Source organism: Alexandromys fortis, unplaced genomic scaffold, assembly GCF_014885135.2.
Source record: "Alexandromys fortis isolate MF-2015 unplaced genomic scaffold, M_Fortis_MF-2015_v1.1 scaffold_1, whole genome shotgun sequence".
Taxonomy (NCBI): domain Eukaryota; kingdom Metazoa; phylum Chordata; class Mammalia; order Rodentia; family Cricetidae; genus Alexandromys; species Alexandromys fortis.
The window spans coordinates 36,280,628-36,295,088 of NW_026067927.1; the positions used below are offsets into that span (position 1 = coordinate 36,280,628).

General features: G+C 46.8%; 1 protein-coding gene across 1 annotated transcript in view; it reads right to left on the reverse strand.

The window, feature by feature from the left end:
• Trpc7 (transient receptor potential cation channel subfamily C member 7) overlaps positions 1-14,461 on the reverse strand; it is a 113,084-nt gene that overhangs the window by 65,355 nt on the left and 33,268 nt on the right. The window contains exon 6 of the mRNA XM_050143767.1: positions 10,075-10,257. Coding sequence (XP_049999724.1) covers positions 10,075-10,257 — 183 coding nt within the window. The remainder of the gene's footprint in view (positions 1-10,074; positions 10,258-14,461) is intronic.

Below are 14,461 nucleotides of genomic sequence, written 5' to 3' on the forward strand. Positions count from 1 at the left end.
CGGGAGTGGCCAGAGAAGTCAGCAGGGTGCACCCAGTTAGGTCCCATAGTAAGTGGAATAAGAAGTAGGAGAGGGTGATTCATAAGACTCTTCTATAATTAGCATACTTATTACATCGGTTATTAAGTATACTAACAAGTATATAATAACTAGGGATTAATTTTTTATTTCCTCAGTTGCAATTTGGAGATCAAATCACTAATATTTTTTATTAAATGGAATTTTATGTTCAAATTATTTTTTAAAAGTACGCTAAGGCCATCAGACATGACCTGGGTTCCAGGGACTGGTAGTTTGAGAGTGAGGTGCTAGGTGGTTAATGTAGATCCTGGGGCTCCAGTTCTGCTCCTCCCCTTTAGAGCCTCAGGGCCCACGAGCCCCTCCCACAGCTCTTAGGACTGCCCTTCACCTGGAGCCTGGGGTTCTGTTGTCTTCACTGGAAAGACTGGATGGGAGCTCAGGTGTGATTCATTCATTTCTTCAGTAATTATCTCAGTAGTTTTGAGACTACTTGCCTGGGTCTGCCCTAAGTTAAGGACACAGTGTAGATTCTAACCGGAGGATTTGAGTGAAAAATTAAATAACTAAATAAACATATCACGTTCTCCACAAATGACGGCATTGGGATGGAGGAGCGGCTGTGTGGGAGGGATAGACAGTGACGTCATGCTGAGATGGGGTGATTAGGACGCCCCCTGAGAGACTGTTCTGAATCAGGACAGCTGAAGGGATGGGGTTGTGGAGTGTGGAGGGTTTAAAGAGGAGGACTAGGCCATGGGGGAGGTCAGAAGGGAGTTCAGTGTGAAGAAGAGAGTGAAGAAGGCAGGAACCAAGCCACGGAGCAGCCCGTGGGCCCTGGGGGTGGCGGGGTGGCGGGGTGGGCCCTGGGGGTGATGGGGTGGTGGGGTGGGTCCTGGGGGTGGCGGGGTGGGCCCTGGGGGTGGCGGGGTGGGCCCTGGGGGTGATGGGGTGGTTGAGTGGGCCCTGGGCATGGTGTGGTTGACAGTGCTGAAGGGAAAGAAGCTGCCAGCCTGCCAGGGTCCCCCGACCAGTAAGGGGCACCCACCCTTGGCTTCTGGAGTCTAGGTTGCTGAAGGCTCACTCAAAGAGAGAGACTGCAGAATCCCCACCATGGGAGCCCCCTACCCAGACATGCCTGGGAGGTAGTGGCCTCTCCTTGCAGGTAGTTTGCATTTAACCATGGACCCAGCCTTCCTGCTTGGCTCCTCCAGTGCTAGGCACTCTCCGTAGGCTTCTGGGGAGCCACCACTGGCTTCTCTACTCCATCCTACTTCTGTAGTTTGTCCTGACATCACCCTCGTGACCAACTGTGAGCCATGAGCCCAGCCTCAGTGAGGATCACAGACTGAGCTCCTCGTTTATACTGAGAGCAGATTTAAGCTTGGACATGACCTGATATGATTACTGTGTGTGCGCGAGTGTGCGTGCGTGTGTGCGTGCCCGTGTGTGTGTATGTGTGTGTGTGTGTACGAGGGAGAGAGAAGATGCAGGAAGATCACTTAGAGGCTAATACCATTCAGGCATGATGTCAACTGTGGCTCAGATTGCATTAACTAACGCATCCATATTAAGCAAAGTTTTCCATCTGCAATTATACTTACAAAACTCACCTTCCATGAAGAGGATTTGCAAGTGTCTTTAGACAGATGAGTGCTAAAAAGGAGCGGGGCATTATGGGACACAATGGAAGGAATTTGTGAAAGATCAATTCCTCATTTAAAGTCTAAATCTATGGAAATTTAGAACAAAAAAATATGATCCAAATGTACATTTTTCTTTAGCATTAAGTCTATTTATTAGAGTTAGCCAGAAGTCAAGATCTTTTTGATCTATGGGATAAAAATGATAATCTGAAGATAGTTCTTATTTTTTGCATGTTGTGATAGTAAATGGTTTGCATCTGTTCTTGGGGATGAAGAGGAGTTTCTGTTCTTGTGGTAAAAGCCCTTCAGATTCCTTCCTGCTTCCTGACCCTCAATTCTAAATGTAGTTGTGTCTAGCTCAGTCTGCTGCAACAAGCCCAGGACCCAATGGATACAATTGAGCGCATTAAAATTGTGAGGCACAAGCCGGGCGATGGTGGCGCACGCCTTTAATCCCAGCACTCGGGAGGCAGAGGCAGGCGGATCTCTGTGAGTTCGAGACCATCCTGGTCTACAGAGCTAGTTCCAGGACAGGCTCCAAAGCCACAGAGAAACCCTGTCTCGAAAAAACAAACAAACGAAAATAATAATAAAAATAAAAAATAAAATAAAATTGTGAGGCACAGGAAACATGATAACCAAAGAGAAAAAGTGCTCCAAAAGATTCTTCTTTTACACAATGGTTCATGTGTAGCAAACAGCTGAAAAAGGCAGCCATGCTCTGACAGTGGCAGCTCTCACCTCCAAGACCAGGGGTCCCTTCTGCAAGTTAACAGTAGTGTCCTGTCATTAGAGAAAATTGTGTCAGGCATTTTACAAGCTGCCTGTAGGAGGGCAGAGGGGCCTACAGGCATTTCCACATACTGTGTCCCTCTATCCAGGGTGGAATGTGGGGATGTAGTAGTAACTCGGGCTAATGAGAGAGCGTGCCTGAGACCAGTTGTGAGTATCCAGGGCTTCCTGATGTGAGACCCGAAGGCAGAGTCCCCACTGCTTCCCTTTGACTGCAGGACCCACTGGGACTCACCTGAGATTGCCAGGGTCTCCCTGGATAGCAAGATGCTTCCTGAGGTTCCCAAGCCCAAAGGGACAGAGTTTATAGCAGAGGCATTGGAGATGTTGAGTCTATATTCTAGGGACAGCCTTGAGCGTCATCTAGGTTCCGCTAGATGTGTTTTTAATCACGAGTCCTAATTACAGAATTGGAGGAGCAGCAAGGAGCATGTGACAGACAGGATGTGCACTGTTTCCAGAGAGACCCCCACCTTCTGTGAGTTCATGCTCCAAAGCTGAGAACCTCTTGAGAGCTTTAAAAGCACTAACTGATGCGCTTCCCTTGAAGCTTACTGTTCAGGACTGGTTAGGGCCAGGCCTCTGTCACAGAGCTCCCAGGTGGCTCTGTTAGGGAAGAGGGGTACAAAGTCCTTGGATAGCGATGGTTCCTATCCTGGAGACTTAGAACTAAGGGGTTGTGTAGCCCAGAGTCTGGAAATGAGTCCAGAATTTCCCACAGAGGGTGTTTCTGTCCGCCTTGTTCTCAGAAGGAAATTGCAGTCAGATGCATTTTGGTTGGTACAGTTGAGGGGGGTGATGCCCTGGGCATTCCTCACAGCAAAAAAAAAAAAAAAAAAAAAAAAAAAAAAAAAATATGGCCTGGCCCAAAATATTGTAAATAGTGGTACTGAACTGAGAGGTGCTCATTTAGTCGGAGGGGTGGTTCTGCATACAAAGCCAACATGATAAATATCGTCAATTGGCTAATCTATTGTGTTCATACAATTTTCTTAGATTATGTGTGCTAATAAAGATTGAAGATTGTTTCTTAGGTTAAATGTTCTTATATATAGATGCGAAAACTGAAGTCCTAAGATGGAATTACACACATAAAGGGCATTGAGACTTTGACACAAGGAAGTAGGCATCTGCCAGGCACTTCCCTACTGCTTTCTTAGGAGGTGTTTCAGGCAGAAAAGGGATCATGAGTCATATATATTCATTCTGATTATTCATTCTTTCATTAACATTTCCTGCTGGGGAAAACCACACTTCCTGGAATAAAAGACAGCCCTTCTAAGCCAGGTGATTAATGGACACTGGGCACTTTGGTGCCACGTGGCCAGGCTGGAGCCACGGAAGTAAGGAAAGGAATCCCTGAAGAGGTGGATGATTGACGCGTTGGTACCAACATGGTTTGGCAGTGGGCAGCCTCACGCAGCGCAGCTTGGGGTAGCGCCTGACCAGCCAGGCTGCTTGCTCTCATCTCGATGCTGAGCATCTGCTGGAACAATGCGCCGCAGGGAAGCACAGTGGGAGAATGTCTGCCTGGGCATGTGCCTGTCTGCCTGGCCCCTCCAGTGTCCTCTGGAACGGCCTCCTGTCCCCAGGTCCCCTTTGTTCACTGGCCTTGCCTGTGCTTTGTGCAGACAGAGGAAATGAAATGGGACTCAACAGAGGTCATTTGCCCTCTCCCCAGTGTCCTGTCCATGGAGGATGCACACGGGGGACAATGCCAGCTGCTTGTGGTTGCTGCTGGACCTCACTTTCTCTCTCTCTCTCTCTCTCTCTTTTTTTTTTTTTTTTTTTTTTGTGAGGCTCTGGAAGGTTAGAACAGCATGTGATTTTCCTGAGAAGCCCCCTGGCTAGCGTCTATATCCATATACCTGGTAAGCAAGAACCGTGCCACCAAGCTCCTAGCTACCGTGCAGGGCTGCTGTCCAGCTGTTTCCTTCTAGCAGCTTTTCCAGTAGAAAAATGGATCCATTTATGACAAGTCTATAAAATGAGCACAAGGTGTTCATCTGGCCCAACCAAATCTCCGTCTTCCTGGCAGCCAGACACTCTCCCACTGAGCTGTTTCCCCCTCAGCATTGCCCTCTAAGGAAAGACTAACATGGTGTTGAGTCGTGGACACATTTTTACGAGTTTCTGTCCCTGTGCTTATAGAAGAATCTCAAAATGAGGGGTAGCATCAGGGAAAGAGCTGTAGAAGTTGCTGGCTTGGTATGTGTGATGGTTAGTATGATTGTCAAACTGACAGAGTATAAAATCAGTAGAAAACAAGCCTCTGGGGGATATCTGCCAAGGAGTTCCTAGGCTGGGCTGATTGAGGTGCGAGAGCCCACCCTAAATGTGCGCTGTAATCATTCCACTGGGTTGGCGGGGGGCGGGGGGGACTTCTGGACGGAATAAACACAAGAAAACAAGCTGAACACCAGCTTCTCCTGCTTCCTGACTACAGATGCAGAGTGACTCCCCTGCTTCTTTGCCTTGTCATGGTACGAACACTCAGACTGTGAGATAAACTCTTTCTTCTTTAAGTTTTGTTTTTGCTTTTTGAGACAGAGTTTCTCTGGCTGTCCTGGAACTCCCTCTGTAAACCAGGCTGGCCTCGAACTCACAGAGATACACCTGCCTCTGCCTGCCTGATACTGGGGTTAAAAGCGTGTGCCACCACCGCCCAACTTAAATTGCTTTTGTTAGGTATCTTTGTCTCAAGATGAGAAAGTAACTAACATACGAAATTGGTATGGAGTGGGGTTGCTGTTGTATTAAAGATGATCGTGTGCTCTGTAGACCTTTGAGCTGTTTTTCAAGATTAATTTGTGTGTGTGTGTGTGTGTGTGTGTGTGTGTGTGTAACTTAGAGTTAGAAAAGCCCTAAAACGCTATATGCAGAGCTTAATGGACCATCCTCGTGGGAGTTTAGGACAGAATGAGCAGGGGAGGCCCAGCTCTTGAGTCTTCGTAGCGTCATAAGCACACTGTCCGTGCTTCTTCTTTTTTTTTTTTTCTTTTTTCTGGCAAAGAACTTAGCTATATTCTGCCTGTGATCAGAATTATTGACGACATTGCTAGAAGAAATCTCAAGACGTGAGCTTATAGGCTAGGCAAGGGCTACTTCTCACGGCTTTTATTCGAATCTGTGGGTGAGAGACAGTGCAGTAAAGGGAGCAAAACTATTTGACGAATGTGGGAACTGGAAGGGAAAGGAGAGAGTGGAGAGAGTTACAGACAAGATGGGTGGCTGTAATTACTGAAGATAGCATCTTTAAGAGAAACCTCCTGCTGTGCACTGGGACAATAGGAAAGGTGCCCTGAGGGTAAGACTGAAGTCTTCATCTTGGGAAAAATCCAAGTTCATCTGAGAGGAGAAAAGCCTAAACTGAAAACATCATGGACCCTGCTGGAAAAACAGCTGCCTAGGGCGATGTCCCAAGATCCTGGCATCTCCAGCATCCCAGGGTCTCTATTGCAAATTGGGCTTCCTTTTCACAGCTGCATGCAAATGCCTGGCCCAGCAACCACTGCACAAGCCTCCACAACCCTCTGTTCTTGCATCTTTTACACTTGTAAAGCCGTATACCACATGCATGATGTTACCAAATTCTGCTGTCCAGTTAGGAAGCTACCTGGTTCCCTCAGTTGAATCAGCGTTTGCGTGGCGACCCTGGGTAAACAGCTCCCCAGGGAAGGCGGACATCACCCCTTTAAGTCCACAGACCATGAAACAATAAAGAGGAGGAAGACGGAATGAGGCTGTATTCTCCATTAGACAAGTTGTATACTTCACTAAAGACAGGTTCTGGGTCTCTGTGACAGTCACCGAGCGTCACCACATACTGTCTACTGGGTTTGCTTTATGGATCAAGGTTGAACTGGAATTGAGATCTAGTGTCGTTGGACCTTTCCAGAGGGTGTGCCTAGAAATGCCCTAAGCTTATTTAGAGTTAGTAGATTGTGGAAGAGGAAGGCCTTTGAGAAGGGTATTTGAGACCGAGATAGGCAGCCAGCAGGCCTACTCAGCTGGCTATGGCCCAAGGAGATGATGAAGCATTTTGAGCAGCTACAAGCCAGAGTTGGGGGGTGGTTTTGAGTGGCTGAAGGGCACAGCCTCATCACTGTAGAGCTTTGGTGCAAGGCGACATGAGGGATAGAGGCTCTTATCTCTGATTTCTCATAAGGTGAAATTGCTCTCGGAGGTGGGTGGCAGATACGTCCTCAAGTGAGCCCTTGATATGCCCCCTTAGCTGCGAGCCCTGCAATCAGCAGACTAACACTGCCTTCTTCAGAACCACAGGGGCTGAGGTCTGGCCATATTTAAGATACACATATTTTAGTCCACTTGAGTCTCATCAGAGCCTGTGAAGTTGGCCTTATTACCCTAGCTTTAGTGATGCGAGCAGTAGGCACACAGAGTCTAAGTGTCTACTCAAGTGACTCCATCAGTAAATGGTTAGACCCAAATTGACCTCACTGGGCTCACCCTCAGCCACATCTCGAACACTGTCTTTAAGTGCTGCAATACCGAGGTTGAGTTACCCTCTTTTGTTTTTGAGACAGGGTCTTGTTATGTAGCCCTGACAGTCCTGGAACTCACTCTGTAGACCAGGCTGGCTTCAAACTCACAGAGCCTCTGCCTCCTGAGTTCTAGGATTAAAGGCGTGCACCATAATGCCAGACTAAAAGCAGAAGTCATGGAGGGTAGTCACAGCCTCGCAAGACATTAGGCCACTCCAAGGGGAATTTTATACTAGATTTTAGCATTCTTGGGGGAGATAACAGGACTAGTTAGAGAATGTCTCAGGTCAGTAGGACATCTTAGAGTCTTCAAAGGTAGTCATCGCCAAATAGCAATAGTGGTGCTTCCCTTTTGAAGTATAGGAGATTGCATCATTTCCAGAATAAATTTACAAAAACTCTATGAAGAAAAAGCACGTTCATCTGCTTTTGCAGCTAGAACATGAAATTGCTTCAGTGACTCAACCAAGACCATAATGCTATAGAATATGAGTCAGGCTCGAAATCTGTCTCCTACACTAGCTCAGAATTGTCCTCTTTACTAGGGGCTCCCCGTCTTCATCTAATGGCCACAGACACTGGGCTAGATGCTAGGGTTAAGTCCTGCCAAGAGGCAGCTGTTCAGATAAGAGGCACTACCCCATGCACGGTCAGGCACAGTGTCCCCAGCCGCTCATGTGCAAACATTTCCTAGACAGAGAGGCTGAGGTTGTGTGCACCTTCCTCAGACAGATAAAACAGACAATTTTTCACCATGAGAGAGTGAGCTCTGGGGTCTTGTAAGGCATGCTATATTTTCTGTGAGAGTAGTCACACAAAATAAGGGCTCTAGGGTATCTTGAAGCAAAGGCATTTGTCTGATTTTGCTTAACTTAAGGTATCTAAATGCATTTGAATGTAAAATCTTTTTTATGTCTCTTAAATGGTCACATCTGATTAGATGCCCGTGAAAATGGCAAGAATAACTAATCTGACTTGATCTCTGTACTAATAGGCTGATCTGGTAGCACATGGTCAGGACCTTAGGCCTTATAGTCTATCTGCTTGCCTGCCTATATCTATCTATCTATCTATCTATCTATCTATCTATCTATCTATCTATCATCTATCTAATCTAGCATCTATCTATCTATATTCTATCTTCTATCTAATCTATCATCTATCTATCTATCTATCTATCTATCTATCTATCTATCTAATCTATCATCTACCTACCTGTCTGTCCGTCTACCTGTCTATCATGTCTATCTGTCTGTCTGTCTATCATCTATCCATCCATTCGTCAGATACAAAAGGCCATCAATGGACTTGTCCACTGGCCTTGACATTTGTCACTTGGAATCCGAATGTCCAGGGTAGGACTGTATTTATGAAAGCATGCTCAATTTCCTGAGTTAAAACTGAAAGTCCATTGTATGATTCATAAGCCCTTCTAATACTAGGCATTTTCATTAGTGATTCACAATAGAACAAATGTCAAGAAAAGCTACAGGGCTGTCTGCCTTTGCATGATGGCATGCATGGTCTGAGGGAATTTGCCCAGCAGAGGTCTCTGAAATCAGCAAGGTTAGCATTCCACAGAGGTCCTTTATCATCTTCCCACCTACGGAGGCAGCAGACACTTGACATTCGTGACAGATATTTCTAGAGACCTTTATGGTTCCCTTAATTGGAAAATTCCATTAGGACAAATAATTTCCCTCCTGAAGCCTTTTTATCCTGACCCCAAAGACCATGACCATGGAGAGCTTGGGTTTTCTATCTCATTCATTATCACGTCATTTGTACCTTTAGCTGAGAGTAAGAGGGACATGACTGTGAGGAAGTGGCCAGCTATCTGGGTTTATTGGATAATTCTACCTTCAATGACAGTTTTGCTAGAGGATCTGAATTTATGTTTTAGGGGAAAAAGGGCACTGTCTGTCTACAAGGTAGGCAAGGTTGTGATTGCTTAGTCAAATTCTGTGACTATAAACTGCAGATCCCCAGTATTTCCTGTTTCCTGGCTGTTTCAAACCCAATCATCCTGCCCTTCATAGGGCAGGAAGCTCCTCGCTGGCAAAGAGAGGAGTATTTAGAGATTTGGAGGACCCCGGCTCATCTTCACCAATGTCACGCAGCCCCCACAGCAGGCTTGTTTGAACCCAAGGATGTGGGAAGTCTCAGAGTTCCAGAATGAGACTTCTGTGCTTTGGTTAAAAACAAAGCAAAAGGAAAACCTGGTAAGTTCCAGGGTTAGGTTAAAAATGCATCCCATAAAATCTGAGAATATAGATTTGAACTTGAAGCTTGACTTCCCCTAGCACTTGGCAAAACTTTGCTTTGCTTTTGGACTCAGAGCCTTGGAGAAATAACATTTTTGTCAGGACTTTTGACCATTATTAAAGTAAAAGAGCAGAAAACCTTATGAATCGTGAAAACTTCCTAGGTCCCTTGTTCATGGCTGGTTTATGCCCCCTGCCTGCTCCCACTTGGATAATCAAGGAAGAAGAGAAATATCCAGGACCCAAATTGGGCCATTTAAATATCATTTAGTTACTTCTTCTTCCTTTTTTCTTTAAAGAAGTTTTATTTTGTGAGACAGGGTCTTTCAGTGTAACTCTGGCTGGGGACGGAGACGCCTTGGCATGTACTGACGAGACGATGAACTTTCCTTTGGGCATCTACTTGAGCTATCTATTAAGAACATTTATGAGACTCTGGGGTCCATGGTGCTCACTGCCCTCTTCTCCAAGCTGCTCTCTATGTGACTATTCCTAGGGGCAGAAACCCAGCTCAGTGCTGTGCTTCTCAGCAAGGCCTGGGGTTTGCTTACTGGCCCGTGGGAGCTCTCCTGGGAGTGCTCCTATAGCAGTTTGGAGACTGTGATTTTTGTTCTCCAGGCATAAGGTCTGCCTTGGACTGATTGGGAGTCCTCTCTGTTGGGGGATGGGAGCCCGGGTAGGAAGGGGTGGTGAGATCTGAGCAGCTCTATGGAACTGGCAGTTCCCTTCCAGGCAGAATGGGGTGTCATCACAGTCACATTGTGGGGACACGGATATGCATGAGCACGAAGCTAGGCCAGCGGCCCTGCAAAGCCAAGCAGGAAGACCAGGAAGGGTGAGGAAGCTTACCTTCTTGACTTCGTATTTAATGGCGAGTTTGATCCGGCTCAGACTTGGACGGTGGTGGTCAGACCAGACTTGCAAGTTCACATCCCCATTTAAAATCGCTTCCACCTCTTCTGTGTCTCGGCACAGGTCCAGAACGCCCACCACAAAATCCTTGCATTGCATAGATAACTTCCTGTAATCATTCTAACAGAATAAAGAGAAATCAGGGTGTGTCACACTGAGCTCCACAGGGTGACTGGCGCAGTATAGCTCTGAGGCTCAGCATTGGTGGCCAACAGTGAACCTGTGGAGGGCCTTGGAGCCAGAGGTCTGTGCTAGACTGGGCCTGGCTTCTCTAAGTTAGCATTTGCTGAGTTTGTGATCCACAAGCCACTTGCATCAGTCACCTTGGGTACACGCTGAAGTCACAGATTCCCAGACTCCACCCTACTCCCTGAGCCAGGGATTGGGCCCAGGGATTCCTAGGGATTGGGCCCAGGAATCTGTCTTGTCTGTGCATCTGCCCCCCACCCGCTAGGTTCTTTCAAAGCAGCAGGTCCTTGTGCCTAAGGCTGAGTCAATTCTGAGACTGTAGGGAAATGTCACTTCTGTCTGTGCTGGTGACTGCCTCACAAGGCTTTCCTGGAAAGCTATGGCTGGGAGGCTGAACTGGAAAACAATATACACAGGTGTGCTTTTTTTTTTTCCTTTCCTTTCCTTTCCTTTCCTTTCCTTTCCTTTCCTTTCCTTTCCTTTCCTTTCCTTTTCTCTCTCTCTCTTTCTCTCTCGCTCTCGCTCTTTCTTTCCGAGACAGGGTTTATTTGTAGCTTTGGAGCCTATCCTGGAACTAGCTCTTGTAGACCAGGCCAGTCTCGAACTCACAGAGATCTTCCTGCCTCTGCCTCCCAAGTGCTGGGATTAAAGGCATGTGCTACCACCACCTGGCTTCTTTTTTAAAAATATTTATTTATATATTTCATGTATATGGATGCTTTGTCTGTACGTACATATGCACACCAAAAGAGGGTACCAGACAGTTGTGAGCTGCCATGTGGGTTCTGGGACTTGAACTCAGGACCTTTGGAAGAGCAGTGAGTGCTCTTAACCACCAAGCCATTTCTCCAGCCCCACAGGTGTGTTTTTTCATGTTCTGGAAAACTGGCTTATACATTAAAATATGAACTATAATTCACATCTAACATATACATACTTATCTAGCAAATTGGGCTCCTATGCTCCCTGCCTGCTGAATAAATACTCCTAGGTCTTGACCCCTTCCCCAGCATCTCCCCTTCCTTAATGAATTGCTCCTGGGTCTCTCCTTCCCCAGGCCAGTCTTTCTGAATACCTTTGGGAGGTTTACTTAGTGACATTCCAACTTGTCTCTCTCCCTAAGAGATAGTTCGGAGTCCAGACAGTGCTCCAAAGTGCTGGGAAAAAAGAATGTTCCGTGCCATCTCCACAACACCTTCCCCTAGACATTTTCTCCCTGAGGCTTCCTTTTCGATTTCTTAGTTGAAATCACACACATGTCAAATGTCGCTATGCTAATCACTGTTAACAACCCAGAGACTCACAGCCCGCAGCTGGCAGATAGGACAGCTTTGCCCTCCCGAAGCCTGGATTCCTCAGCAAACAGGCAGTCGCTGGCAGAGGAGCAGTGCGGGCGTTTGCCGGAGTTAATTTCAGCTCCTCCTGGATGTCGCATAGAATGTCACTTTGCATTAGACTGAGAGGTCAGCAGTGCTTGTTTGCTAGGGGAAGGCAAAGGATCAAGAAAATACTCTCGGACAAGAATGGCCATGCTCCATTTTTATTCATAATTTTGGTAGAAAAAGGGAGTTTCAGAAACTCAGTGGAGGCATGGCTGCTGCCGAGCTTGGGCAGATTGGCATGCAGGGTCCGTGGAGAGCGTTGGGCATCCAAGACTGGGCGGTATGGTGACATGAAAGCTGCATTCTGTCTTCCTTTATCCCTAAATTCATCCGCTCACTGATCATTCATTCATTCATTCATTCTCAAGAATCTGCAGCATACCAGGTAGTGGAGTTACCAGTGAGAGGTGCAACTCTTGCTTCTGCGTACTGTGGGGTAAAGGAAGCTGGGCCTCTACCCTCAGTTCCATAGGAGAGGAGCGAATGCCCAGTGAAACCTGCACAGAGCCTACCCTGGCCCACATCACTCAGAGGTCATGTTTGGGGATGCAGAGGTTTCCCAGTGCCAACAGGCAGCACAGAGGAACCATCTCAGTCCTCACAGAAACCTGTGATGGAGGGACTGTGATCAGTTCCAGCTGAAAGGCGAAGAAACCGAGACCCTGAGAGCTCAGAGAGCTGCACGTGTCTGCTCTGTGCGGTCATGCCTTCTCTCCCGCGGGTCACAGAGGACCTTGTTTGCTGTCAGAAGAGAAGCCTTCCGTGCTCACCGCCACACACAGACTGCCCCACATGCCTTTGTGCTCACGAAGTCTGTTCCTCTCTTTCCTTGAACCAGTCACCTCTGCTCCTTCCTAAACCGGCTCCTCCACTCAGGCTGGATAGCTGCTCCAGGACATTCCCCAGTCTTCCTTCCTCCCTAGTGCTGCCAGCTTTCCCGCCTACTACTGGCTCAGCATACACACATGCCGTTATTTCTTTGTCTTAAAAATAAATCTCTCCTGACTCCCATTACGGCTCCAATTTCCTGCATTATTTGACAGCAAAACTCTGAACGGAGTTGTCTAAGTCACTGTCTCTAGTTGTCCTCTGGAATGTCTTATTGTCCCATTGGATAATGAGTTCACAGCCTGAACACCATTGGGACTGTTCTGGTCACTAGCTGGCTCCCAGTCTTCCCCTCTCTGGCCCGGTGATGGCTTTGACACAGTGGCTGCCCCCACCTCCTCCATGCATGTATTCACCTGGTTTCTAGCCCGCTTTACCACCCTGTGTTGTTTATTCCCCATATAACTATTATTTTTGCACTCTGTGTTGATTTATTTTCATCATATCTTATTTTAGAATGTCCCAAAGAAATGTCCAGTCCTAGACCATCTCCTTTATCTCGCTTCATGGCTCTCAGTGCTCTGACCTCTCCACTGTGATGACCTGCGAGCTGTAACAAACCATTTCTCTATTCTCCTTTGTTGTATTTTATCACTATAATAGTTAAGAAAAGAAGACAGTGTTCCTTGGTGCCTCATGGCAGATGAAGTTCTTTTCAGCTTGTCAAAGCCTTTAGCTTCCATAAAACCAGAAGGTGGGTTATCCAAATGTGGACCTTGCCATACTCTTTGTGAGCTGCTGTGTAGGCCTAGGCCTGTTTTGCTTCCTCTCCTGTTAGGAAATGCTCGAGTCTGCTCTTTAGAACGGTGATGCGGAAGGTGTTTGTACCTTGTGGGGACTGGCGGATGCTGGCGAGCCACCTCACTGGTGGAGGCCCCACTGGTGGATGCTGCTGAGCCCCCCCCCCCACTGGTGGAGGCTAGTGTGCCTCCCCATCACTCATGCTTTGGACCGCTGCATACAGCTGTGCTTCTTTGGGCCATGAGCTATGTCTGTGCCAGACAAAAAGGAGGCCCTAGCGTTTTTGCCTTTTGTAGAACGGCAGATACATGGGAACTGTATAGTGTGTGTAACCCTTTGAGATCAGACTCTTTCCCTCTGCACCATCTCTCTTCAGCTCATCCGTGTAGTCATGTGCATGAAAAGCTCGTTTCTTTCTGTTTTGAATCCTCTGTGTGGTGGGGCCACGCTTTGTCTACCCATTCCCTTGCTGAAGCCATTGGTTGTTCCTAGCCTTTGGCAAAGAAGAGCAGAGCTGCTATAAATGTCAGTGTACACGTTTCTGTTCGAGCTCAAGTTTTTACTCGCTAGCGTAAATACTAGGGACTGGGTGGCTGAACATATGGTAAATGCATGTTGAATTTAGTAACTTACTTCTGGAATAAGCATACCATTTCATATGGCCTGTCCTTTCCTGGATCCTCTGTCTTTATTTATGTAGCTTTACATTAGATGCCAAGGTTTGGCACTCTGAGTCCCTCAGCTTTGTCATGCATTTAAATATTGCTTTGGCTTTTAAAAAAATTCTTTCATCTTTTACATAAACTTAATAGCAAACTTATTCATATATTTAGGGAAACTGTGTTGGGATTTTGTAATGATGTTGGGTTAAATCTGTAGATGAATTTCTGATCCCAACACAGATAGCAAATGGAAATCGCGAAGCAAAGCAGTTGCTATGGTAAACCTTGGTGCTGAGATTGCTGTTTAACAGCATTACTTTTAACAAGTTATTAGTTTTCTTGATTTTGTTGAAGAACTCCAACTTGTCAGTTTTGTCCAAGTGATTGACAGATAAAAATCAGGAGGAAGAGCAGGAGAGGCTCATTACCAGTGGGGCAGAGAGAAGTGACTTTCTCAGGTCG